Source organism: Cucurbita pepo, chromosome 9 (assembly GCF_057944985.1).
Source record: "Cucurbita pepo subsp. pepo isolate OVF chromosome 9, ASM5794498v1, whole genome shotgun sequence".
Taxonomy (NCBI): Eukaryota; Viridiplantae; Streptophyta; class Magnoliopsida; order Cucurbitales; family Cucurbitaceae; genus Cucurbita; species Cucurbita pepo.
In genome coordinates this window covers 11922918-11949944 of record NC_141806.1, presented here as the reverse complement: position 1 = coordinate 11949944, position 27027 = coordinate 11922918, and the positions used below count along the sequence as shown (strand labels likewise).

Genomic DNA, 27027 nt, shown 5'->3' with positions numbered 1-27027 from the left:
CAACATCTATTAAGGAAATGTTTCTATCTACACCCTTGTAAAAAACGTTTTGTTCTCCTGGAATCTCAGATGTTTATAAATTATTTTATTTTATCTTTTTCGTGAAAAGCTCGTAAATTTGACAACGAATTCTGCCACCCGTTACTCGTGGAGAAAAAGGAAAAGAGAATTAATGATATGATTCTATGCCCTTAGGCCTTGGGCAAGGGAATCAAGGTTTATCTCCATATTTGCTAGTAGTCAAATCATGAAATATGGAGAAAAAATAAATAAATAAATAAAATAAAATAAATAAATAAATAAAATAAATAAAATAAATAAAATAAATAAATAAATAAAAGGTTAGGGAGTGTGAACCACAAATAAATAAAAATGATGGGCCATAATTATAAATAAAAAAAAATATGATTTAAAAAAAAAAAATTATAAAAAAGTATTTTGCATTTTTGGGTGGAGAGAATATTTTGGTCCCTTCCTTCCCTTTCCCCCTAACCCAAACCCCCAACTTTAGGGTTTCGTCTATATATATATATATATATATATATATATATATATATATATATATTTATTTATTTAGATGCAAAAATTAAAAAATATTTTTATTTTATTAATTGTGCGTTAAAAATATCTTTTTTAGATGGATTTTTTTTTCAATAATTAATTGTTTTTTTTATATATATTTTACTATTTTTTTTTAAATAAATACATATTAATTATAAGATTAAATTAATTAAAAAAACCCGGTAATTTAATTAGATATATAATCTAGGTTTAGTTAAATTTTAAACTTATATAAACAAAATAAAAAGAAAAAGTGTAATAATTAAATAAACAACTAATTAAAAACTTATCAAACTATATAAAAAAATAAAAATCATAATAATTAAATAAATAACTAATTAAAAGATTATTAAATTAAAAAATCAAGTAACCTATGACCGACTGTTAAAAATACGAATAATTTAATGAGTGATTTTTAATTTATAAATTAGTTTATTGAGAGTAAAAATTCGAATAACTAATTTATTTATCGAAAATATATATTTTTATTAAAAGATAGTTTTTTTTTATTTATTATTATTTAATTTACAATTACGTGTTTTTATAAATAGTATATAATAAAAGTTTTAATATTTATTTTTTTTAAAAGAAAATGGTGGAAAATAATGAAAATGATGACACGAGATGGTTAGAATAAAAATTAATTGAGAGGATGTGAACAGAATTTTGGAAAAAGAAAGTCTAATCGGTCAACCCTACGGCCTACCCTATGCATTTGTCGCCCTCAAATAAACCCTTAAACTTTCAAAAATTTCGATTATACCTTTCAATTTTAAAAAAATATCTCTACTGTACCCATAAATTTGTCCGTTTTTACCGGTTATGTATTGTTGTCAGTCCCTAAATCGCGTCTACTAGAGAGATGTTTTGTTCCTCTCTCCAACCGATATGAGATCTCACGAAAAATACATTTGAAATTTTTAGAATGACAATAATACCCCTGACTTTTTATTAAAATAATAATTTTTTTTTTTTTTTTTTACTGATAGTATATAGACGTAAAATCGTTTAGCTACATCTCATAAACTCCGAACTCTTTCAAAAAAAATGGTTAAAAGTTTAAGGGTATTAATATATATATATTTTTTAAAGTTTTTGAAGTATTTTTGAAATTTTTAAAGTGAAAGCTAAGTTCAAAACGTTACATATAAGTTTAAATTGATTCACTCAATAAAATTTAAAACTTTAATGGATAAAATAGGTAACTTGAGTTATTAACTGATACACGTAAGGTAAGTTCAAAACATCGTGAAAGAATTTAGTTTCTATTTATTATTAGTATTAAAGGGAGAACTACGAGAGTCAACCTATGGTATACCCGTTGTTATGCCAATAACAAAGAACCGAGCCCTACAGAAAATCCTTATATATACAGATTTTTGAATAGTTATTCGATAAGCGAGAGATGGAAACGTGTACTAATCGAAGTGCCGTGTTTTTACCCAATTTTTTATATATAAAAAAGGAAAAAAAGTAATAGTTCTCAAAATCATTATTAATGGTCAATGAGAATTTTTTTTTCTTTTTTTCCAAAAAAAAAAAAAAAAAAAAAAGGGGAATCTAAAAAGCCCATATATATATATATATATATATATTTGTAATTTAAATTTATATAATTAAAAAAAAAAGGATTAATGATAGCCAACTAAAATGATACTCTGGCATAAAAAAAAAGGTACAGAAAGTTAGGGAAAAAAAGAATCATGAGCTGATATCTTGTATCCTACCCACAATTTTTACACGTGTCCACCAATGCCTCACAAAATCAATCTCAACCGTCCAATATCTTTTCTTTTTTCTTTTAAATAATTTGATAGTGCATCTAATAATTAATTAATTAATTAATTAAATAAAAAAAGAGTTTTTATAATTTGTCTGCCACTTCCTCAAAATTCTTTATTTCCAGCTCGGATATTTAACTGCTTCTTCTTCTTCTTCTTCCTCCTGTGAACAGCTTCCATTTCTCCGGTGGCTTTTCCGACCAAAAAAATGGGATGTTCTTGTCGGAAGCGGTTCTTGAAGCGGTTTTGCGCCGACGAGGTCCAAATCAATGGCGGCCTTCAAAGCAGTTTTGACCTCTTGCCTTCCCTTGGCGCCTCCATCAGCCACTCTACCAGCCTTCCTAAACGCATCATTTCCCCTTTCAACCCTTGTTATCGGTAAATTATATTGATTTTAGCTTCCTTTCTTAACTAAATCACTCGTTTTGTCGAGAATTTAGACGCCCACGTTAGCTAATTAAGAGGAAGATCATGTGATCATGCGTTAATAGAGAACCGTTATAGTTTAAACTCACAGCTAATAGATATTGTCCTCTTTACGTTTTTTCTTCTGGGTTTCTTTTCAAAGTTTTTAAAATGCGTCGGGAGAGATTTCACACCCTTATAAAGAATGTTTTGTTGGATCTCACAGGAACACTATCTCTATTGGTATGAGAGTTTTTGAGAAACCAAAAGCTCAAAAAGCAAAATCACGAGAGCTTATGCTCAAAGTGGATAATATCGTACAATTGTGGAGGTTTGTTGTTTCTAACATGGTATTAGGGTATGCCTTTAACTTAGTGTCGAATAGGGACTCTATTAGATGTGAGATCCCACATCGGTTCGGGATGAGAACGAAACATTCTTTATAAGGGTGTGGAAATCTCTCACTAGCAGACATGTTTTAAAACCATATCGGTTGCGGAGGAAAACAAAACATTATTTATAAGTGTGTAGAAACCTCTCACTAGCCGATGTGTTTTAAAACCCACGTTAGTTAAAGAGGAAAACAAAACATTCTTTACAAGAACATGAAAATCTCTTCCTAGCAGACGCGTTTTAAAATCTCTGACAATATCTGCTACCTGAGGCGAGCTTGAGGTGTTGTAGCACAAGAGCTTCTAGAAAACCAAAAGCAAAATCACGAGAGCTTATACTCAAAGTAGATAATATCATAACATTAGGGAGATTCGTTGTTTCGTTTAACTTAGTATCAAACAAGGACTCTATAGAACGAGTCGATGGTATCAGGGTCATACCTTTAACTTAGTATCGAACAGGGACTCTATAGAAGGAGCCGAGTCTCGATTAAAGGGTAATTACGGTATATTATTATAATCTTAGTTACTAATATTTTGCATTTGTTATGTGTTTCAGAGCATGGGAGATATGGGTAGTGATTCTAGTGATCTACTCAGCTTGGATATGTCCATTTGAATTTGCCTTTCTTCCCTACAAACAAAATGCTCTTTTCATCTTTGACAACGTTGTCAACGTGTTTTTCGCCGCCGACATCGTTTTAACATTCTTTGTCGCATATCTCGATGGTCAATCCTATGTTCTCGTCCACGCCCACAAAAAAATAGCACTCAGGTTCGATCCACAAAAACAGCATTATTATTATTATTTTTTATTTTATTTTATTATTATTATTATTTTTTTTTAGGTATTTGTCTACTTGGTTTGTTTTGGATGTTTGTTCGACTGCACCATTACAGTGGATCAGTTTCTTGCTCACGAACCGAACTGGGGAGGCTGGGTTCAAGCTTTTGAACATGCTCCGGCTATGGCGGCTCCGTCGGGTCAGCTCTTTCTTTGCGAGGTTTCTCTTTTCTTTCTAAACTTCTACAATGATACGATATTGTCTATTTTAAACATAAGTTCTTGACTTTGTTGTCGGTTTAATATAACTCTATCACAAATCGTTACTAAGACTGTGAGATCCTACCTCGGATGGAGAGGAGAATGAAACATTCTTTATAAGGACGTGGAAACCTTTTACTGGCTGACGAGTTTTAAAAACTTTTAGGGGAAACTGGAAAATGAAAGCTCAAATAGGATAATATCTGATAGGAGTGAGTATTAGAGATGTTAATGGGCGAAGTAGGGACGGGAAGTCTTTGTCATTCCCATCGTGCAAAAATTTTCATTTATTATTTTAAAGGATCGGGGCATGTTAACGGGTGAAGACGAGTTTTTCCCATTTTTTAAATATCCCTTTCAAAAAAAGTTTAATGAATTATTTTTATTAACAAATGTAAAATATTCTAATAAATATATATTTATGTAGAAGTGGATCGGGATAGGATCGGGGAATGTAGTCCCCGTCTCCACCCACTCCCTGTCCCAACAATCAAATGGATATCTCTAGTCTAGACCTTCGAGTTGAACAAACCTCACAACTTCTTTGTTCAATACTACAATATAGACAAATAAGAGCATGGATTTGATACAACTAGTTAAGAATGTAACTGTTTAAGTCCACCGTTAGCAGATATTGTCCTCTTTAGATTTTCTCTTTCGTGGGAGGTTTTTAAAACGCGTCTACTAGGGAGAGATTTCCACACCTTTATAAACAATGTTTCGTTCCCCTCTCGAACGACGTGACATCTCACAAAGAATGATAAGCTCTCACAGGTTAAGAACATCGAATCTATAGAGATACTATCTTTACTTATATACCTATAATCTTCTCCTCCTTACGTAGCCAACGTAAGACTCTAACCTAGCTCCGACCAAGCTCGAGCTAACCCGTTTGTTGGGTTATTTTCCAGGCTAGAAAAGGACATTAGGTTCAATTATTTCTGGGTCCGTTGCACAAAGCTCATTTCTGTAAGTACTAATCATAGTTTTTCTCCATAATTAACCCAAAGTTTATGCTAATCATTGGTTTAATGCATATTACAGGTTACATTATTTGCAGTACACTGTGCTGGGTGCTTTAATTTTGTTATAGCCGACAAATATCCTGTCCCAAAACGAACATGGATTGGTGCAGCTAACCCTAATTTCAAGGAAGATAGCCTTTGGAATCTCTACGTTACTTCAATTTATTGGTCCATTACCACCTTAACAACCACTGGCTATGGCGATCTCCATGCTGAAAACCCTCAAGAAATGTTGTTTGATATCTTTTACATGCTCTTCAATTTGGGCTTGACTTCTTATCTCATCGGTAACATGACGAATCTCGTCGTTCATCGGACTAGTCGGACCCAAAATTTCGTATGTATCGTGTTGTTTAAATGAAGAATGAGAAACGAGAAATGAGAAATGACCTGTAACACTGATTTCTTTGTAGAGGGATTCGGTACGAGCTGCGACGGAGTTTGCGTCGAGAAACCAATTACCGGATGGGATACGAGACCAGATGTTATCGCATATATGTCTCAAGTTCAAGACGGAGGGATTGAAGCAACAAGATACGTTGAATGAGCTTCCGAAAGCGATTAGAGCTTCCATTGCTCATTATCTCTTCTACCCAATTCTTCACAAAGCTTACCTTTTTGAAGGCGTTTCTGATGACTTTCTTTTCCAATTGGTAATCATTCTCAAACCCTTCATGTCGTTTCTGCACGTGTCATTTATGCTTTATAGTTATGATGTTTTGATGATGATGTGTGACGTATGATGACGTGAATGAGTTATATGATGATGTCTTAGGATGTTTTACGATGATTATGATGTGTTATTTGATGACGTTGTATGATGATGATGATGCATGATAACATGACGATGTAAGATGATAGAGTTTCTTTAATATAACTCCTCTTGGGTCTAGGCCCTTGCACGTGTCATTTATGTTTTATACTTATGATGCTTTGATGATAACGTATGATGGCGTTGATGAATTATATGATGATGTCTTATGATGTTTTACGATGATCATGATGTGTTATTTGATGACGTTTGATGACGTTGTATGATGATGACAATGCATGATAATATGACGATGTAAGATGATGGGGTTTCCTTAATATAACTCCTCTTGGGTCTAGACCCCTCATGTCTTATGATGTTATACGCTGACTATGATATATTATTTGATGACATTGTATGATGATGACGAAGCATGATAACATGACGATGTAAGATGAAATACATGTTTTAAATGTCATGTTGCATTATGATGACGATTTTCCTAGGACACAATCCCGATTAATGTTAATGATGATGAATGTATGAAAACCAATACACGTATATTACAGACAGTAAGTATCAATTCTTGCATATTAAGGTATCAGATGTGGAGGCCGAGTATTTCCCACCTAAGGAAGATATCATACTCCAAAACGAAGCTCAAACCGATCTCTATATATTGGTCTCGGGCAGCGTGGTAAGCAATAAAAAAAACCCTTTAATTCTCGTTTGAAAATTACGATATTTGCCATTTTGCTAACGTTACGAGACATAAATGCAGGATCTAATATCGAACATTGAAGGCCATGATAAAGTATGTAATAAAATTTATATTATTTATAACCTATGGTCTTGTTCATGTTTATTTAATGCATATATTAAAGTTTTTTTTTTATTTTTTATCATATGATTCTATAGGTTATTGGAAGAGCAATAGGTGGAGAAATGTTTGGAGAATTTGGAGTGTTATGTGAAAAGCCTCAACCTTTCAAAGTTCAAACCTCAAAGCTTTCTCAAATATTAAGGCTCAAGAGAGATTCTTTGTTGTATATTATCCAATCAAATTTAGAAGATGGGAATATTATAATGAATAATTTTTTCATGGTATAATTTTTTTTTTTTTTTTATGTATAATTTTTTATTTTTCTTTTTAATTTTCTAATTTTTTTTTTTTGATTATTGGTAGAAAAGGAAGGAATATGAACGAACGGGCGGTATTTGGAACGACGGTGAGCTAAAGAGAAATGAAAACCGTTGTGAAGATGATGATGACGTTATTGAACGACTTGGGGAAATCAGAAAGCGAAGAAACGGGAACGTGGGAAGTTTAGACGAACATCGAATTGAGTTTGATGAGCTCGACTCCTTGGAAACTTTGGCGATTAGCTCTTATTTGAATGATTCGAGAGAAATCAAGAAAAGGGTTACTGTACATGTGCAGTCTCGAGATGGAAGTAAGGTTGAGAGTCCATATGGGAAGTTAATGCTTCTCCCGGGTTCAGTAGAAGAGCTATGCACAATTGCAGGTATGTTATGATTCTAATATCACGTTGAAATTACGTAGCTAAAACAGATATTGATTGATTGGAACTACTACTGCTTGTTCGGTGCAGGGGAAAAGTTTGGAGGGAAAATGGCCACAAAAGTTATGAGTGCGGATAATGCAGAAATTGATGATATAAGTGTGATTCGGGACGGTGACCATTTGTTTCTTCTTTATAATGATTGAAAAATGTGGTCTCGAGTAGCGTTGACAAAAAAAAAAAAAAAAAAAAATCAATATTTTTTTTAGTGTCGGCTAATGCAAAGTCTTGTAAATTTTGAGGCAACTTGTTAAGATTATCCACCAAAATCTTTCTTGAGGGAGAAACGTCGATATCAAATCATTGAAGTTCGTAAGAATAAAAATATTCCACGATAGATAAGCGCCTATCATTGCTATGCATGTTTTGACTTTAGCTTTTCTTCTTTGATTAGTATTAACAACAGTTCGATCTCTTTCATTGGTATTTGGAGTGTCAAAAATTAGTCAAGTAATTACGTGTAACGATTCATGTCTAGAATTCAGAATCCCGATTGCCCTGATAGTCCCCTACGTTATGGTGGTCACGTTATTTATTTCTCGCTTCTAAAAATAAAGACTATCTCCATTGTAACTGCCCAAGCCCAACGTTAGCAGATATTGTCCACTTTGACTCGCTACGTATCGTCGTCAGCCTCACGATTTTAAAACGTCTCTGCTAGGAAGCGGTTTCCACACCCTTATATGGAATATTTCGTTCTCCTCTTTAACCAAGGTGAGATCTCACAATCCACCCCTTGGGGGGAGGGGCTAGCTCTGATACCATTTTGTAACAGCTCAATCCCAGCGCTAACAGATATTGTCCATTTTGACCCATTACGTATCGCTGTCAACCTCACAATTTTAAAACACGTATGCTAGGAGACGTTTCCACACCCATATAAGGAATGTTTCGTTCTCATCTCCAACCGATATGGGATCTCACAATAGACTAACATGAACCCTTTCAATAGACTAACACGATCACTCTCAGATACGTTCAAGGTTCATTGATGTACTTATTTACTCGAGTATCACATTACGAATTTAGCATAAATCGAACTACTTTGAGTCAATCTCTTAGCCACATTTTTGTTCTATTCTGTTTCGGATGTGGAGGAACCCATGTTTAGGTTTAAGTGTGTAACATCCCAAAATCACTGTTAGCATATATTGTCTACTTTGGCCCATTATGTATGACTATTAGCATTACGGTTTTAAAATGCGTCTGTTAGGGAGAAGTTTCTACACTCTTATAAGGAATGTTCGGTTCCCCTCTCCAACTGATTCCAGATCTCACAATCCACCCTCCTTGAGGGCTCAATGTTTTCGGGGCACACCGCCCGATGTCTGACTTTGATACCATTTGTAAAAGCCTAAATCCACTGCTAGTAGATATTGTCCGTTTTGGCCCGTTACGTATTGCCGTCAGCCTCACGGTTCTAAAACATGGCTGCTAGGGAGAGATTTTCACACCCTTAAAAGAAATGTTTCGCCTAAACCCACTGCTAGTAGATATTGTCCGCTTTGGCTCGTTACGTATTGCCGTCAGCCTCACTGTTCTAAAACGTGGCTGCTAGGGAGAGATTTTCACACCCTTAAAAGAAATGTTTTGCCTAAACCCACTGCTAGTAGATAATGTCCGCTTTGGCCCGTTACGTATTGCCGTCAGCATCACGGTTCTAAAACGTGGCTGCTAGGGAGAGATTTTCACCCCCTTTGGTATTGACCATAATTTACAAGAACATTCTGTAGTCTTAGTAAGAGGGGAAAGGGTTAAGGATTTACCCGGTGTGAGATATCACATTGTTCGAGGAACCCTATACACACACATATATATATACACACACACACATATATATATATATATATATTATATATATAAATTGTCTATCAACACTTCAGAGATGATCTCCAAATTTTTTAATGTTTCTTTTGAAAAAATCGGGAGTATTTTAAAACTAAAATGGACAGTAAGGATACCTAAAATATTTAACTAATATATATATATATTAAATAATTAGCATTTATTATAAAATACTGTTCTACACAGCTTATATGAACCCACCAGTCGGTCGGCACACCTCTTGGGCCCATTTTCTAGTCAGGCTAACATTCTTTGGCGGTGACCGTAGTGGCATCATGTTAAACATGACAATTCTTTTCCTTTTTCATAACGTATGGGCCCGTACTCATCATAAGGAATTTTTCACATTAATTAAATCATATAATTAAAACATATTTCGGAGTTACGTCTCATTCATGTCATACATCGTGTCATATCATATCATGCACATAACATACCTCTCGACATACCGTATCATATCATCAAACATTTCCGATCATAACATGTACCATATCATATTGTAGACATATCATTTCATAAACATCTCACACATATCAAACATATGACACGTACAGAGTCACTGGGCACGTGTCATCATACATAACACAAACTTCTAACCATGTCGATAGTAAGACCAATTACTTGAATGACTTTAGCCGACGTTCTCCCTAAACTCGAATATGCTTGATTTCGTTCCTCGAAGTTGTTCCAAGTATCGTCGAGATGTATATGTTTAATTGAACTCGAATGAAACGTGTGTTCAACCTAACTTTTTCAATATCGAGTCTCGCACCTAATATGCTAACCTAAACGATCGAGCTTTTAAAGTTAACAATAAAAATTAAAACTATAATAATAAAATACAAAATTAAGAAAAAAAAAGTGGTGTGGATTTAAGATATTTGCCCCCGAAAGCTCAGGTATAAATGGGGAGCAAAGCCCTAGCCCCGCGCCTTCGTAACCAGTCGGGAAGAGGGAGATCGGTGACAGAGGCATCAGCAGCTTCTCTTCTCCTCCGAGATGGTGTCTTTTAGGGTAAGACATGATTTCCGTTCTTTTAGATCTCTTATTTTTGTATAATGGATGATATAGGAAGCATCAACAGAGGCATTCTCTATATATTATGATGAATTTTTCGTATGTTTATTAGATTAGTGCAGGGATACGGAGGCATTGAGTATTTGATTTTCTTCTTCATTGATTTGTTTTTTTTTTTTTTTTTTTTCGTGATTCCAGAACAATTTTGAAATGCGATTTAATCATATTTTTGTTTGATTAGTTTTTTTTTTCTGAATCGAAATTAACGCGGTGGATTCGAGGAGTGTTTAATTAGTATTTGTTTTTCTTTTTTTTTTTTTTTTCAGTTCCACCAATACCAGGTTGTAGGAAGGGCTATTCCATCTGAATCAGATGAACACCCTAAGATTTACCGAATGAAGTTATGGGCCACGAATGAGGTTCGGGCTAAGTCCAAGTTCTGGTGAGTTTCACGTTAGAAATGCCAATGCATTTCACTTTCGGAAAGCTATTGTATGGAGTTGTTTAATTGTGACGAGTTGTCGAATTTTTTTGGAATCAGGTACTTTTTGAGGAAGTTGAAGAAGGTCAAGAAGAGTAACGGACAAGTGCTTGCTATCAATGAGGTAATACATGCGTGGAATAATGGATATCTTTTGAGTTTATTTACATTAAGTTCTTAGCTTTGTGAAAATGTAATCCTCTGGCTGTTTCTTAGCTTAGGCTGATGCTGAACTGATAATTTTACTGATTAAGAAGGAAATGCATTACAAATATTGTGTTTGTCCGGTTAGCTAATAAGTGGTTGTCATTTGTATTTTATGTCTTAAATGTGTAGAGAATGGTGACGATTCTCGTGTTTGTTCTTGATGTGTCGAAATGAATGTGCTTTATCCAAGTACCCTTTTTGTTTTCGGATAATAATTGAGACATAACACTTTGGAAGCTTGCCCATTTCCCCGGTGTTGACGTTGTCGATGAAGGACTCTCTTTTCTCTTCTTTATAAGCATATAGATTGGGTGAAACTGGGAATGGAACATCTTAGCTGGTGGTGACATTGTGGAAAAGTTATTTGATTCTTTAGTTAGAGAATAAGAAATTATTTGGATTCAGAGGTCTTGATGAAGTTAAGAAAAGAAAGTGTGGGAAAAGGTGGAGAGAGAAAACTTATAGTAGTGTCGTTTTTCATATCTATTAAAAAAAAAAAATATATAGTGAGTTCTTGATAGATTTGTGTCTAAATGCAACTCAAGCTAACGAAGTCATTTGATAGCTACTTTCATTGAGTGGGTACCTCCACTTCCTCACCCACTTTTTTAGACAGAAGATTGATGCAAAGCTTGCAATAGACTTTTTAAAAGGGAAGGGGTCAATTTTCAAGGGGAGAGTAAAGATTCAAAGGTTGCTATAGACAATGACAAAAGGGTATTAGTGTTTACAATTCAAAAGCATATAGAACAATTTATCAGGTAATTGCGGAAAGATGGCTATTTGTTCGAAAGTTAAAACCTTGATGTTTACGTGTGATGCTCGTTATAGTTTTATACTCGATTTGATTCGTTGGGCTCTGGAAATGTATTCAACATTATTGATATTCTGAACTTGTTAAATTTTGAAGTACATGAAATGTAAGTTAGACTTCACAGAATTTGATTCAATTTGTTCGTTGGGCTGATACCTTCCTAGCAGATACGTTTTAAAAACTTTGAGGGGAAGCCCGAAAGGAAAAGCCCAAAGAGGACAATATCTGCTAGCAGCGGGCTTGAGATGTTACAAATGGTATAGAGCTAGACACTGGGCGGTGTGCCAGCGAGAAGGCTAAGCCCTGAAGGAGGTTGGATTGGGGGATCCCACATCAATTAGAAAAGGGAACGAATGCCAGCGAAGACGCTGGACCCCAAAGGGGGTGATTGGGAGGTCCCACATCGGTTGGGGAGGAGAACAAAGCATTCTTTATAAGGGTGTGGAAACCTCTTCCTAGCAAACGCGTTTTAAAAACCTTGAGTGGGAACCCGAAAGGAAAGCCCAAAGAAAATAATATCTACTAGTAACACCTTTCATGTGCATTTGTGGTGATGTGATACTGAGTGTAGGATCATACTTGCTCCACTTGGATTTTTGAATTTCTTCGAGTTCTTTCAGTTACAAATAATCTTCAATCGAGTTCTTTCTGTTACAAATAATCTTCAATATGATTTCCTTGCAGATCTTTGAGAAGAATCCCACCAAAATCAAGAACTATGGTATCTGGCTCCGCTACCAAAGTAGAACTGGCTATCACAACATGTACAAGGAATATCGCGACACAACTCTCAACAGCGCTGTGGAACAAATGTACACCGAGATGGCTTCTCGACACCGGGTTAGATCTCCATGCATCCAAATCATCAAGACTGCCACTGTTCCTGCTAAGCTATGCAAGAGGGAAAGCACCAAACAATTCCATGATTCGAAGATCAAGTTTCCGTTGGTGTTCAAGAAGGTTAGACCTCCAACCAGGAAGCTCAAGACCACATACAAGGCCTCCAAACCCAATCTATTCATGTAAACTCATCCTTTTCTCCCATGAGCAAGCAGCAGCACAGATGCAATAGAGTTTGGTTTAAATCTTCAAAATTTTGGTACATTTTTTCTTTCATTTCTTTTCGTTAGCAATGAATTTTCTCAATCTGATTGGAGGACGTCAAATTTTGCTTCTGATTTTTCGTTTTCCTGCTGATTTATGGAAATGCTTTGACTTCATTTGAAGAACAATTCTTTGTTTATAAAGTTTCGTTATTCATAGGTAATACGAGGGATGTACATTGAATTGACAACTCGAATTATAACGATTGGGTTGGATTGGATAGCATTTTAGCTTGAGTTGGGTAAATTGTCTTGAACTTGAATATGTATGGTTTGGATTTTAGGTCAACATCGGGTGGACCCAAACCGAACAAAATCTTATAAAATATTTTGAGATTTCTTGTGTATTCATAAGTTTACTAGAGCGGTAATTTGTTGTTACTAAGAATGTCGACTTTAGCCATATATATACGCTATTTTATTTAGTTTCTTTTATATTTTGTTCGATTTGTTTTATATTATTTTATTATTTTGTTCGATTTCTTCTATATTATTTTATTACTTTATTTAGTTTATCTCGAAGAAAACAAAATATTAATTTTTAGTTTTATAATATATAAAATTGTGAATATTTGATATTTTAGTTATTAATATGATTTGTTTGATGACTCAATCTAACTCAACCCATGTACAACCCTACTTGGGTTACTCGGTTGGGATGGATTGGGTTATGAACCATATTCATCAATCAGGTCACCAACCCAACCAACCCAAAATTTTTTGTTTGTCTAAAAATCTTCTCCAACCCAATCCAACTTATGTACACTCAGTCCATTATTCAATACATCTAGAAGGAGACGTAAAGAACCTTACCAAGGTTTGACATGCCGTGACTTCTCTTGAAAGAGAGGGTTCCCCTCAAGACTACTAGTTTCGATTGAAGACTTTGACGTCAAAAAGGTAGTAATAACGAAAGAGGGAAAAGAAGAAGATATAATGAATTTACTCTCCAAGAAATGTGCTAAGCAGCTTGATTCGAAGTAAAATTCTTGAGTCCAATAAGACCCTATGCTTATCCGTCCACAAGGGTGTAAAAAGAGAGGGAAAATATGTAATTGATGTGATATCTCACACTTGATTAACACCTACTCCGGACAAAAACAAAGTGAGCGGCATAGCACACACGTCTAATTTCAGTTTTCAACTACCGGTTGAAATATATTTATTTAAATTATCTTTTTTTAGAAAGAGGATAAAGTTTATTGCCCACTAATTTTATTTTACTTGAATCCTCTAAATTAATTTTGTAAAAAAGAAAAATAATAAAATAGGAAAAAGGAAAAAAGAAAAAAGAAAAGCAGAAAAAAGAAGAAATCGACTCCGCTGGGGATCGAACCCAGAATCTCTGGTTTCGTAGACCAGCGCCTTATCCATTGGGCCACGGAGTCATTGTTGGTGTTTTTCTAGAAATTTGTTAAATTTTATTGCTTACTTACTGAAATAATTTTGTCAAAAATAAAAATATTAAATCGACTCCGCTGGGGATCGAACCCAGAATCTCTGGTTTCGTAGACCAGCGCCTTATCCATTGGGCCACGGAGTCTTCGTTGGTATTCTTTTACAAAATTATTAAAGTTTATCGTGGTATTTTAAAGTTACTATTTAATTTTGTCAAAAAGAAAAATAATAAAAGACGAAAAAGGAAAAAAGAAAAGCGCGGAATTGCATAAAGAATAAGAAATCGTCGACTCCGCTGGGGATCGAACCCAGAATCTCTGGTTTCGTAGACCAGCGCCTTATCCATTGGGCCACGGAGTCCTTGTTGTTACAAAATGAATACTTTTTATATAATTTAATTTAATGAAATCAAGGCCAATTACTTAAAATTTATTAATTCATGATTAGCGTGACAACAAATCTACACAAAAAGAATCTGAAAATTAAAGAAAATAATAATAATAACCAACTATGGTTCTTAAAAACTTTGATCTATTTTTAAACTTTAAAAAAATAATAATAATAAATAAATAATAATCAATTTTTTAATTTTAAAAATGGTCTGATTCTCGATTTTTTTTTAGTTTTAAAAATGAATTACCAACTTCGCCCTTTATTTTAAAAAAAAAAAATTGAACTTTAAAATAAAAATTCAAAAAATACCCTTAAAAAAAATTAATATCAAACTTTCAAAAAAAAAATTCATTAATGCTTTTAAGTTTTTTTAAAAACCTAAAAAATATCCTTAAATGTTAAAAGTTCAAAAATACCTTTTATCTAGTACATGATCGGAACTATATAAAAAAAAAAAAATTAAGACGTGGATAGGATATAAACTGTTTATCTAGATCTCATAAATTTCGCGCTTCTTGATTATCTCTAGACCCCTTATTTCATTTCTCTATCTCTAAAACATTCAGAAAATGCAAGAACAAGAGAATTGCAGAACGAAAAAAACTACTTCATTACAACATTTTGATGAAATTCTTCAGAGAATGTGAACAGAAATCTAATATTATCTAACCCAAAAAACTCGCTTTTAAGTTCAAGTAACTCATTTATTGGATCAGAAACACAGCAACAAATGGAATGATGATGATGATCACAAATTGCATATAGACCTCTAAACACTGGAAGACAGACAGAGACGCCCGCAGCAAGCAAAGCAACCTCGTTCGTAAATAAATTAGCGACTATTCTCAGATAAGGCTAAGGCTGGACTCTCCTACAAAACCTCGAAGTAGAAGCTAACGCACACGCTCAAGGTTTGAATGCCGAGAATGCCACGACCGAGTTGTGTCCACCAAATCCAAATGAATTTGAGATAGCTGAAAACAGAGAATTGCAGGATTTTGTTACTAAACTGGGAGGTTCTGGGATTTGAAGCAGTTGGAAAATATGTAAGTAACTTACCAACATTCACTTCGTGCTGCTGCTTTACGTTCGCAACCGTGTCAAAATCAACTGAAGGCTCGGGGTTCTACAGTCAAATAGGGATAAAGTAATGACAAATATTCATCTAAACCAACTTATACAAGCATTGTACTGTATAAGAGAAGTTAATGTAGTTTCAGAGCTCTGTATTTGTGAAACAAAATTCTCAAATTTTCATTAGCATGATATTTCCCTATGATCAATATGGGGTAGAAATAGATTGGACTCTCTGAAATCAATGAACCATTAGGATTTGCAGAGAGAATCGAACGTGTAATAAAGAACAGAAAGTAGAGACTGACAAACAGTTCTAAATGCGATTGTCGAAAGGGTCTTGCTCTACGTTCAAAAGTTAACCGGACATTATCAGAAACCAGATTGTTAAAATGGAAAAGAAAACGTACAAATTGATTTATGGAAGGATGCAACCATCCAGTTTCGATTGCTTTCACAGAGGCAATGGCTTCCAAACCTCCAGCAGCACCGAGGCAGTGTCCTATCATAGACTGAAAAGAAATGACAACGAGAAAAAGCATCAGCAAACCATTGGATCACCTCGAAAGGAATACATTGAAGCCATGTAAATGCTGGTGAATATGGTGGGGAGGGAGGAAAGGAAGGAGAAGAGAGGTTGCCTTAGTTGCATTGATTTTGATCTCTGATGTATTCTTAAACACTTTCTTGATGGCATTGATCTCAGCTAAGTCACCGGCAAGGGTGGATGTTGCATGTGCATTAATATAGTTGACCTGAAATTTTATTGAGAAAAAAACAAAAAAAAAAAAAAAGAAGCAAACTTAGTTTTTTTTTTCCTCATAAACAGTGACAATTTATCATTTCAAAAATGGTAGCCTTCCAAATCCCTGTATAACAAAAATGATTCAAAAGGAAATGTGCAATGTGTTCTATAATTGGAAGGGTATAGGAATTACTTGGAGTTCCCAAACCAGTATTAGGCCCATGAACACCCCACATATAAATAACTTCGCTGTTTAATGTCACATGCAACAATTGTTACAAATAAATGCTACTCATATTCATCCAGGTAAAATGAAAATCTTAGGTTGGAGTCGGTCACATTTCAACTTTACCAAGACATTTGACATGAGAAACAAGATGAAAATTATTTTTCTTCAAAGTAAACTTGAATAACATATTTACAAAGTGTAATTAGATGCACATGAGGTACACAAAACGTGGCAGAAGCCTTATAAACAGGCCAACCAACTTGCAATATTGTGCAAATGCACTTGCAAACCGTGTAACATCATTCTCTAGACATTATCGACACGAACTTTGGAACTATTAAAACAGCATTAGCGTCAGCAATTGGGGATTCCAGAAACAGAATAGATAGAACAAATTCAGTTACCTCCTCAGGTGATACACCTGCATCTTCAAGACTGCTCAAGATGCAAGAAGAGACACCAAGACCATCCGCTCTAGGATCCGTCATGTGATAAGCATCGCAGTTAACAGCCCCTCCCAAGTATTCAGCAAGAATTGGTGCACCACGTTTCATTGCATGCTCCAAACTCTCCATAACCTGTCGGGTAAAAACTACCACTGGAGTTATCTTCAAATAGGTTTGGAATGCGGTCAAACACAGAGTGAAATTCAACACGAAGAAAATGAATACTCATCTTCCTTGTTGAATACATAACAGTCCAGGTAAAAGCAAGATAAAGTAGCTTATCCTTGCAGAATTTACAGAGCACATCAAGATATACGTCAAAGCTTACCAATATGCCAGCACCTTCTCCCATAACAAAGCCATCACGATCTCTGTCCCATGGCCTTGAAGCAGTTTTAGGGTCATCATTTCTTTGAGATAGAGCCCTACAAGCAACAAAACCCCCTAATCCAATAGGTATGATAGCTGCTTCAGTTCCACCAGCAAGCATCATATCAGCCTCTCCTCGACGGATGTGATTAGCAGCAGCATAGAAGCAATAATTAGAGGTGGCACAAGCAGTGGATATAGAATAATTGGGACCCATGAAACCAATATCAATGGCAAGTAAGGCAGATCCCATATTTGTAATGGCATAAGGAATAAAAAAAGGGGTTATCTTCCGGTGACCTTTCTCTATCAAAGCCTGAACACCATCGGAAAAGACGGTTAGACCACCCATCCCTGTTCCAACAAGCACTCCAGCACGCTCCTTGTCAATCTGTAGCAAAATAAAACCATAACTCCATAAGATAAGAGAAAAAATGAACAATAGAACTGAGGATCTTTAATAAAAGCTTCAAAGCAGTGACTGCCTGAAGAACAAACTAATTATTTTCTCTTAAATGGAATTCTCCCCTAGATCAAGGAAAGTACAGTCAAACAACCAATAATTTCTTCAAATCTCCATGTATCTCTATCTGATTATGCAACTAAATTCCTTTTGGAGGATCTCGATCATATCCTCCAAAGATATAATTTTTCTAGTGTTGTTTGGAGTTGTTTATTTCAAGTGTTCTTCGTCAATGCTCAAGGTTGTAGAGAAACAATCAAGCAACTTCTCATTCAACTTTGCATGATAAAGGGTTGTTCTTGTGGCAAGCTGCTATTTTGTGTGTGGGTTTTTGAAGTGAGAGAAATAATAGAATCTTGAGCTTTTAGAGGTCAATATATTTAGCCAAATGTCGCTTTGCTTACAGTTACAGGTTAACGTTGATATCCTAATTCATGCATGTCACTTAGGCGTAGTGATAGATTGCATTATCTCACAAAAAAAATGAGTAAACTAAATCATTTGGACGCAGCTCCACAGCTAATTCAACTCCATACTTGACTTGAGCAAAATTAAATATTCAACCAACCCAACCAGAAACAATGGAATCCTCCAGATCTAAGATTCATGAAGAATTCAGCAAACCAACCAGAAACAATGGAATCCAAAAGAAAATAACAAGAAATGTAATCATGCAGAAGAACACCAGGACGAACACATACTTAACCAAAACAGTTCACATCCAAAAGAAAATCAAAAGGAGGAAATGACCTTAGAGCGCTTATCTCCACCGAGGTCAGCATCCTCAAGAGCCTTCTTACCAGCCACAATGCAATACCGAAGGCAATCATCAAGCCGCCGGTCATTCTTACCATCAATGTAACCCTCAGAAGCAAATCCCCGGATCTGACCACCAAAACGAGTAGGAAACTTGGAAGCATCAAAACGATCAATAAGAGAGATCCCACTCTCACCAGCAAGCAGCTTATCATAGTAAGCATCAACATCATTCCCAAAAACAGAAACAAGCCCCATTCCAGTAATCACCACACGCTTCTTAGGATCCTTCTCCCGCTTAGGCGCAGAGACAGTGGAAGCCGCAGATGCAGAAATGAAGGAAACACGCTTGGATTTCGGAGCAGCAGCGACGAGGAAAGGGGAGCATTTCCGGCGGCGGAATGGGTCCAATGGAGAGGGCTTGAGAGTGGGAGATTGAACAGCCTGCATGGTGGAAAATGGCGATTTGAGGAAGGAAGGAGAGGGGATTTGTATAGAACAAGGAAGGCGATGATTGCAAGGTGAAGATGAGATGAAAATGGGGATGGTGGAGATTGAAATCTGGCAATTGGTTTGGATTTTAGAGCAGGAATAAGAACTTGGGAAGAATCGAAGAGGGTAAGGGGCGGGGGAGCGATTTGTCTGGCTAAATGGTGAAGCCACTCAAAGAGGGTTCTCGTAATCTACGCCCAACTGGAGGATGTGATTTAGGCGACCTACATTACATTAATTTCTTTATTCATTTATTTTGATGTTTAATTTTTTTAGTTAATTATTAACCATGATTTGATGTCATATATTAGCTCAACCATTAAAACCCTAACGTCAAACTAAACATAGAACAATGTTTAAATTATGTTCTGAGGTCTTGTATATATATATATATTTTTTTTTTTTGTTGGTCGGGTATCCAAATGACCTAGGGACCCGACCAGCACAGACTATCCAATTCAAATCAAAGATGTTGAGTTGGGTTAGATTTTTTTTTTTTTTTTTTTTCCGGTTGGGTTGGATTTTTGGAAGATCGAAAACTGGGTTGATTGTTGGGAACTTTCGTTTCTCTATATTTGAAATATGCCTTTCTAGGAGTATTACGATCTGCAGCTCAAAGGCTACTTTATGAAGTTTTTATGATTATTTATGCGTCATGTGAGCGTGTTTGGATATGTGAAGGCAATGGCGATGTTCTCCTAACCCAACTTGGGATTGGACTGGAGGAATTGCAGCATGGGGAATGTCCGCGTTGTAAGGCTCATTTTGAGTTGTGGGTCATTGGGGGTTTATTTGATCAAGGGTTGGGACACAAGGGTCCTGAAAATTGTGTAAGATCTCACGTCGATTAATTCTTTATAAGAGTGTGAAAATCTCTCCTAGCAAACGGGTTTTAAAAACCTTGAGGGGAAGCCCGAAAAGAAAGACCCAAAAAGGACAATATCTGCTAGTTATGATTGGAAACCTCCTCTAGAAGACGCGTTTTAAAAATCTTGAGGGGAAGCTTGAAATTGCCAGTATTCCACGGATTGACATCTTTTGGTCGAGTCAATTTGACCAACCAAAAATAGGGTTATAGCCATATCCTATTTTTTATTATGAATATTAAGAATATTTGACGTTTGTAACTGATATTGTGACTTGTGAATGTTTGATATTTGAGTTTTTATTGTAGTTATTAATATAACATGTATAATTTTTTTAAGATAATTAAAAAAATAACTCAACCCAATCCGAAAATAAAGGATTAGTTGAATTCGGTTATGAACTTTGTCCGAGTTGCTTGTGTCACCAACTCAACAGTTTGAAATTTCATATTAGTTTAAAATATTTTTCCAACGCAACCGAAAGGTACGTACCTATAACTAAAATTTTAAATTAGTTGTTAAATTCAATAAATAAATAAGATAAATCAACGCACATTTTTATTTTTCATAAAGATATTAAGTTTATTAGAGAATAAATAGATAAATAATAATGATTAAACTTAATATCGAGATCATGATCTTTATGAGAATGTACTTTATGAGAATTTATAGTTAAGGTCGTGCCTCGAAGGTCTACGATATAGGTCTGGAACTATGACGATAATGAAAGAGATCAGTAGAACGAGTGACCTTGAGAGCCTAAGAGAAATTCCGAGGGCTAGAGGTCCAAATAGAACCAAGAACTAATAACTAGTTGAGTTAAATTGTCCTAATTTGAGCTTAGGTGGAACAAACGAACCTAGGGTTAGCCTATGAACGAAATTTATTTTCGAGTTAAGATTTTTTTTTTCGTGCTTGTCTTTTAATTTTTGTATTTCACGTATTTTAAAATAGTCTAAATTTGTAAAATTGTATTTTAATGGTCTCTGCCTCTCGGTTTTTTGTAAAATTAAAAATTTTATTACTATTTTAAAATTGAATTTTTTATATACGTGTTTAAATATTTTAAATTTTATGCATTTTTTATTATTCCATATCAGTAAGTAACGGTTCGTGGCTCGAGTCTTTCAAAAAGTGAGTCGTTATAATAGTTAACAAAAAATAATCCCGAACTTTATATTTTGCGTAAAGAAAAAAATTCTATAAACAAGAAGTTCAACAAAAAATAAAAAAAATACTGATAGGGTATTCGATGAAAATTGTGAGTATCTTATTTAAAAATACTGTTACGGTTAGTATATAGACGAAATTGTTAGTACCCGTTTCAAAAATACCTATAAACTTTCAAATAGTACGAAATGGGACCCAAAACTTCATGTTAAAAGTATAAAATCAAATAAAATCTAACGTCCAATCATGTCAAAACATTTAATGTCGAACAGATATCTCGGTGGTTCAATTATCCTCCGTTCTTCTTGTTACAACTTATATACCTTAATTAATAATTGAATCACGAAAAGATCCATCGAGACTTAATTATTTTAATTAGATTGTACATTAGTAGTTGAGTCGGAATCAAATGTTGTTAGGATTTATTACACAAAAAAAGAGACCGAGAGAATTCAAATCGTAATTTTGAGCATAGCTAGCGGGAGGGAAAAGAAAGAAAACGTGCATTATCTTAAAGACTTTCAAAAAGGTCTAAAAAATTACACGTTAGTTTTGGATAGAAACCGTTAATACTTTGGTTCAAAAGTACTCTCGAACTTTCAAAAGGGTTTCAAAAATACTTTTTTATTTTCGTAAGTGTTTCGACAATATCCTTTAGTTTTCGAGAGTTCTATTAATATATTAAAAAAAAAAAAAAAAAAAAAACTTCAAAAACAGCTTTGGACTTTTTTTTTTTTTTAATTAAAAAATAACCTGGATATCACAGTCATGCATGTCGAAGGCGTGTTGTCAATGGCCACATGACAAATATCTCAGTCTTGCTTGTCTAGGACGTGTTGTCTATGGTTGCATACCCGTTCTAAACCCCTTTTACATGCTTTCATCCTAGATAGGTTTTTACCATTTCATATTGGGTCAGTACAATGGTGTATGACCGTTCACCAAAATTGTATCTACACCTGCAAGTGCTAAAATACCCCAAAATGTACTATAGGGGATATGACTAGTTGTCAACTTTTTCCTACCCGATAATTATATGTTGTAAGCCGTTGTTGTTGTCTTTTTGCTTACATCACATATAACATCAATTTCAATCTCTCAAATCTTGCTTTCAAAACTCTCTTTCGAAATCTTTCTATCCCCGTTCTCTAAAACTCTCTTCTTGAACCGGGAACAGAAGCTCGAACAAACGTCGCTTGGCCGTATGCGACGCATAGATGAATTGACGTTAGTACCATATTTTAAAAATACTCATAAACTTTTCAAAGTAACATTAAGACGTTTGTAAATAATTTTTTTTACGTTAAGAATTAAAAAAATAATAATAAAAGTAAATTTTGTTAGTATTTTTCTTAATTTTGGAAATAAACTAAAAAATGTAAAAAATAATAATAATAATAATAATAAATAAATATAATAATAATTTAAAAAAAAAAACTTATTTATTTAATCTACTTTAGGTTGGTTTATTCAAATATCGAAATAAACATAAATGTGGAAACAAATTAATCTTATATTTAATAGATTAATTATATTTTTAAAATTTCGAGTATATACAAACTAGCTCAGTAGTATATGTAACAACGTCAGTGTAAAACAGTCAGTTGTAGAAGTCGAGCGAACTCGACTCCTCTCACAAGTTGATGGCTCTTTTTTGGTATTTAGGGTTAGTGTTTAACTACGCTTCGGTTTTATCATTGTGTCTAGCTTATGTGGTTGCCTGTATCGATGGATCATCTTCCAACTCGATACACACGAGACTCAGCTCCATCATGAATGACAGTTCCCGTCGTCTTCATGTTCATTCTCTTCATCTTATGCCACTGATATCCACCGTCGTTGACTGCCACACATAATTCAGACTCTAGCACCAAGATCCAACTCATTCTCAGTAACTCCAAGATCATTCCATGGTAACCATGGAGGAGAGCCACTGTCGTGCACGACCAAGATGAAAAGTGGCACCATTGGAGGAAACCACGTTGAGCACTTGAAAGAAACACATTGTTTACACACACGTCGAACATGGGAGGTTTGTGTGTGGGCTACTACTGTAAAGGTCGATTCACTTGGATCGCATGATTAATCGTTCGTATTCCCTCCTCTCCGCTAAAATTATTATTTTTTATTAAACATATGGTAGAAAAATAAAAATTAGAAAATTAATTAAAATTTACTAAGTAATCATAAAATGCCAAGAACAGACAGAAATCAAAAGAAACTGAATCAGATTCCAACTTTCATTGCCATAAATTACCAAAGAAATCGGTTTCAACTTTTTCAAGAAACCCAACTCAGCAGAGATCTGTAACCTGATTCGTTCGAATATTAAACCGCTTTTAATCATCGGAGAACAACACACCGCCGGCGACGACGCCGGGAAACCATTCCCCTGCTACTATGTTTTCTTCACTAAGATGAACAAACAACGAATCAGGCGCTCATTTCTAACAACGATTGAACTCAGATATCCATTGTTCTAGAATCTTACAGGGCTACACAAGCTGCTATTCCCATTAATCTAGAATACTAAAACGTTTTTCCTCATCGGAGAAGAAAACACCGCTGGCGAAGACGCCGGGAAACCCAAATCTCAGAGTATTTTCCTGTAATCCATTCCCCTGCTTCTAAGTTTTCTTCACTAAAATGAACAAACAACGAATATTGGCGGCCCGTTCTAACAACGATTGAACTCAGATGTCCATTGATGTAGAGTTTTACAGCGCTACACAAACTACTAATCTCTTCCTCCCGAAAATCCCATAAATCAAAATCGAAACAACCCAAACGAATCCTATGAATGCAAATCATACAGAACATTGAAAGAAACAAAGAAACAACGAGAAATATCAACAAATAATTTCAGAAACGAAACAGAGCGGAATCCAAATTCAAAAGTGACATCCAAAACAGAGGAAGAAGAAACAGAGTCTAAGAACAAGAACTACACCCTCCAACACAGAAACAAATTTGAAAAGAATATTATCCATGAAAGAAATCTGCAGATTCGTCAATCTCTTCCACTTGAAAGCCGATCCTAATAGCTTCATTTTGCGCGATTCTCTCCTCAGAGATCGCTTGAAAATCGCCCATCTGGTACCTTGATTTCCATGGCTCTTGCTGTTCTTCGCACCCACTTTTTCGTCCATTGATAATCTTCAGAAGAGAGTAAAATTGAAGATGAAAATGGCGGCCGTAGCAGGAAATGTATGTGTTCGTAGGGATTTATTGGGTTCTGGAGAATCGGGAGGGACGGATGTAACTGCGCAGTACTGAAGTTTTTGGTGTGTGTCGAATTCTGTAACGGCCTCCGTTTATAAATCAGTGAGTGGCATCGGAATCGTGTTAAAGGGAGGGCTTTTTGGTAATTTCACAACCTAGAGTGTTCTTAGTGGCATAGTGGAGGAGAAATTTACTGCTTTACCGAAGGTAAGACGTGCGGTGAATTACGCGACTAAGGTTATTGAGATAAAAACAAAGGTTAAATTGATAAAAGTAACCTTAAAACTTTTTAATTTATCTTAAAATTATTCTTAAATTTTTATTAATATCAATAATATTATTACCATTATTTTAAAATAGTTAGTACTTTATTTTAACTATTGTTTTAATATTCTTTAATTTTTTTTAAAAAAAATCAAATATACATTTATTGTTAATAGCATATTTAAAAAATACACATAATTGGTGTTAGTATCTTTAATTTTTATATAAAAAATAAATAATAAAAAGGGTTCTTATTGTCCACGTACATACACATATATATAAATATAATGTTATATACTGTGAGCCGTTGTTGTTACTCTCTTGCTTGTTTATATAACGTCTCTTTCAAAAATCTCTCTTTGCCTTCGTTTTCTAAAACCTTCTCTTAAACCGAGGCCAAAGGCTCGAGCATACGTCGTTTGGCCGTAGGCAACGTAAGAACAAATTAACTTAGCTCACTTGTCGTTGGAAAGTGAGTATCGCACAATCGCAAGTCCGCTGCTATCAAGAATGCGATTGTGTATATATATATAGATATATATAGATATGGTCGAAAATTAAATAAAAGTAAAATGGGTTAATAAAACACATTTATTTATTTTATCATACTCCAAATATGAAAAATTACTTTCCAAAAAGTCAAAATGTAGTCAACGAAATAATTATAAAATTAAATAAAAATAAAATAAATAAATGTATATATAATTGCCTTGAAAGCAAAAATTTATATTTTAAAATTAACAATAAATTTGAGTTAGTTCGGTTCAACCCAATCTAATTTTAGGAGATCAATGAACCAACTCCATCGATAAAAACGTTCATTTATTTGAATCATATCCAACACAAATAATTTCATAACCCAATTCAAACGGTACGAGTTGGGTTGAGTTGATCAGATTTTTTAAGTCATCGATTTTTTTGAACATCCCTAAAATGACCAAACTATATAAGTTGTTCGAGTATAGTTTGGTAGTAACTAACCACGTGCTCCGTTTCTTGAGGTCAAACGTTAAAATCTTCATATTTTTCAATTTCTCCCTCGTTCTTTCCTTACTCAAAGATTCTTCGTCCTTTTCAAAGTAGGTTGTTTAAAAAGATGAATATTTCTAAGGTCGGTGTGCAAATTCTTTTTTTTTTTTTACGTTAATATATATTTTCTTTTTAATTAGTTAAACTACGATTTAAATTATTTTAAATTAAGTCCAAGATGCCTTTATGGTCTAAATTTGTGTATTATTCCTAAAAAAAAATAATACTATGAGCTTAAAAAAAACGTTTTTAAATATATAATCATAAAATTTATTTGTTCTTAGTTGAAAATGCTTCCAAGTCAAAAACTAAATTATTATATTATTATTATTATATAATATATAGATATATATATAATCCAAAAAAAGCTAAATTAAAATTAATTTTTTTAGAAATTTAATAATTATGGTAAATATACTTTTGAGCATAAGCTCTACTATTTGGTTATAAACCTACAATCATTCCCTAAATTAGTCGATGTGGGACTTTCAACATCCAACACCTCCCCTCGAACAAAGTACGTCTCCTTCCTTAATCGAGACTCGACTCCTTTTTCTTTTGGAGTCTTAGTCATTTTTTACTATGCCTTCCTCTCGAACAAAGTATGCCTCCCCCCTTAATCGAGACTCGACTCCTTTTCTTTTGGAGTCCTTTGTTCGACATTTGAGGATTTACCAATCTACTGGCACGACTAAGTTTAGGGCATGACTCTGATACCATGTTAGACGAACACGACTCTCCACAATGGTATGATATTGTCCACTTTGAGCATAAGCTCTCATAACTTTGCTTTAAGCTTCCACAAGAGGGCTTATTATCGACGGGGACTTACCTTAATAGAGCAGACGTTTTTTTTTTTTTTCCTTATTATTATTATTATTATTATTATTAAACTAGAGTGAGAGCAAAGAAAGTGTATGTAAGAAAAATAAATAAATAAATAAATAAAATTCTCCACTTGAAATTTTAGAACCAATTCCTTTTTGCTTTATGTGATCGCCAAGTGTAAATTATTGATTCTACCTTTTTCAAATTATTCTTTTTGTAAATTATTATTTATTATCTTTAATTAATATGATGTTTTTTTTTTTTTTTCCAAAA

General features: G+C 34.3%; 4 protein-coding genes and 3 non-coding genes across 8 annotated transcripts; 2 read left to right on the top strand and 5 right to left on the bottom strand.

Annotated features, from left to right (window-relative positions):
• Nucleotides 1-2473: 2473 nt before the first annotated feature.
• On the top strand, nt 2474-7882 carry LOC111802128 (potassium channel KAT1-like). Of its 2 annotated transcripts, XM_087127039.1 has the most exons (11): nt 2474-2720; nt 3699-3914; nt 3988-4143; nt 5096-5153; nt 5229-5546; nt 5623-5862; nt 6559-6657; nt 6742-6774; nt 6879-7064; nt 7147-7486; nt 7574-7882. In XM_087127039.1, the coding sequence occupies exons 1-11, from the start codon at nt 2551-2553 to the stop codon at nt 7687-7689; spliced, it is 1932 nt and encodes a 643-aa protein (XP_086983165.1). In that variant the 5' UTR covers nt 2474-2550; the 3' UTR covers nt 7690-7882. The 2 variants fall into 2 exon arrangements, with proteins under 2 accessions (XP_086983165.1, XP_086983166.1); XM_087127040.1 differs by lacking the exon at nt 6879-7064.
• A 2366-nt stretch (nt 7883-10248) lies between these two features.
• On the top strand, nt 10249-13174 carry LOC111801334 (large ribosomal subunit protein eL20). The gene is made up of 4 exons (XM_023685291.2): nt 10249-10402; nt 10732-10847; nt 10947-11010; nt 12592-13174. The coding sequence occupies exons 1-4, from the start codon at nt 10388-10390 to the stop codon at nt 12931-12933; spliced, it is 537 nt and encodes a 178-aa protein (XP_023541059.2). The 5' UTR covers nt 10249-10387; the 3' UTR covers nt 12934-13174.
• A 1151-nt stretch (nt 13175-14325) lies between these two features.
• On the bottom strand, nt 14326-14398 carry TRNAR-ACG (transfer RNA arginine (anticodon ACG)). The gene has a single exon. It is a non-coding gene; the product is annotated as a tRNA-Arg (tRNA).
• Nucleotides 14399-14480: 82 nt separating this feature from the next.
• TRNAR-ACG (transfer RNA arginine (anticodon ACG)) lies at nt 14481-14553 on the bottom strand. The gene has a single exon. It is a non-coding gene; the product is annotated as a tRNA-Arg (tRNA).
• Nucleotides 14554-14695: 142 nt separating this feature from the next.
• TRNAR-ACG (transfer RNA arginine (anticodon ACG)) lies at nt 14696-14768 on the bottom strand. The gene has a single exon. It is a non-coding gene; the product is annotated as a tRNA-Arg (tRNA).
• A 619-nt stretch (nt 14769-15387) lies between these two features.
• Nucleotides 15388-19582, bottom strand: LOC111801832 (3-oxoacyl-[acyl-carrier-protein] synthase I, chloroplastic). The gene is made up of 7 exons (XM_023686012.2): nt 18878-19582; nt 17624-18055; nt 17254-17427; nt 16517-16630; nt 16286-16387; nt 15861-15927; nt 15388-15775 (listed from the first exon to the last, which is right to left on the bottom strand). Exons 1-7 carry the CDS (start codon nt 19331-19333, stop codon nt 15708-15710), a joined length of 1413 nt encoding a protein of 470 aa, XP_023541780.1. The 5' UTR covers nt 19334-19582; the 3' UTR covers nt 15388-15707.
• Nucleotides 19583-24271: 4689 nt separating this feature from the next.
• Nucleotides 24272-24565, bottom strand: LOC147791318 (uncharacterized). Its single transcript, XM_087127157.1, has one exon. It carries the CDS (start codon nt 24558-24560, stop codon nt 24303-24305), a length of 258 nt encoding a protein of 85 aa, XP_086983283.1. The 5' UTR covers nt 24561-24565; the 3' UTR covers nt 24272-24302.
• Between the last annotated feature and the right edge of the window lie 2462 nt (nt 24566-27027).

Coding starts and splice junctions, on each gene's coding strand:
- LOC147791318 (XM_087127157.1), bottom strand. CDS start 24,560: ATGGACGAAAAAGTGGGTGCGAAGAACAGCAAGAGCCATGGAAATCAA.
- LOC111801334 (XM_023685291.2), top strand. Junction 10,848..10,946: donor CGGGCTAAGTCCAAGTTCTG/GTGAGTTTCACG, acceptor TTTTGGAATCAG/GTACTTTTTGAGGAAGTTGA. Junction 11,011..12,591: donor AAGTGCTTGCTATCAATGAG/GTAATACATGCG, acceptor ATTTCCTTGCAG/ATCTTTGAGAAGAATCCCAC.
- LOC111802128 (XM_087127039.1), top strand. CDS start 2,551: ATGGGATGTTCTTGTCGGAAGCGGTTCTTGAAGCGGTTTTGCGCCGAC. Junction 4,144..5,095: donor GTCAGCTCTTTCTTTGCGAG/GTTTCTCTTTTC, acceptor GTTATTTTCCAG/GCTAGAAAAGGACATTAGGT. Junction 7,065..7,146: donor TAATGAATAATTTTTTCATG/GTATAATTTTTT, acceptor GATTATTGGTAG/AAAAGGAAGGAATATGAACG.
- LOC111801832 (XM_023686012.2), bottom strand. CDS start 19,333: ATGCAGGCTGTTCAATCTCCCACTCTCAAGCCCTCTCCATTGGACCCA. Junction 18,056..18,877: donor GTGGAGATAAGCGCTCTAAG/GTCATTTCCTCC, acceptor ATTTTGCTACAG/ATTGACAAGGAGCGTGCTGG. Junction 15,776..15,860: donor GCAGCACGAAGTGAATGTTG/GTAAGTTACTTA, acceptor CTCTGTTTTCAG/CTATCTCAAATTCATTTGGA.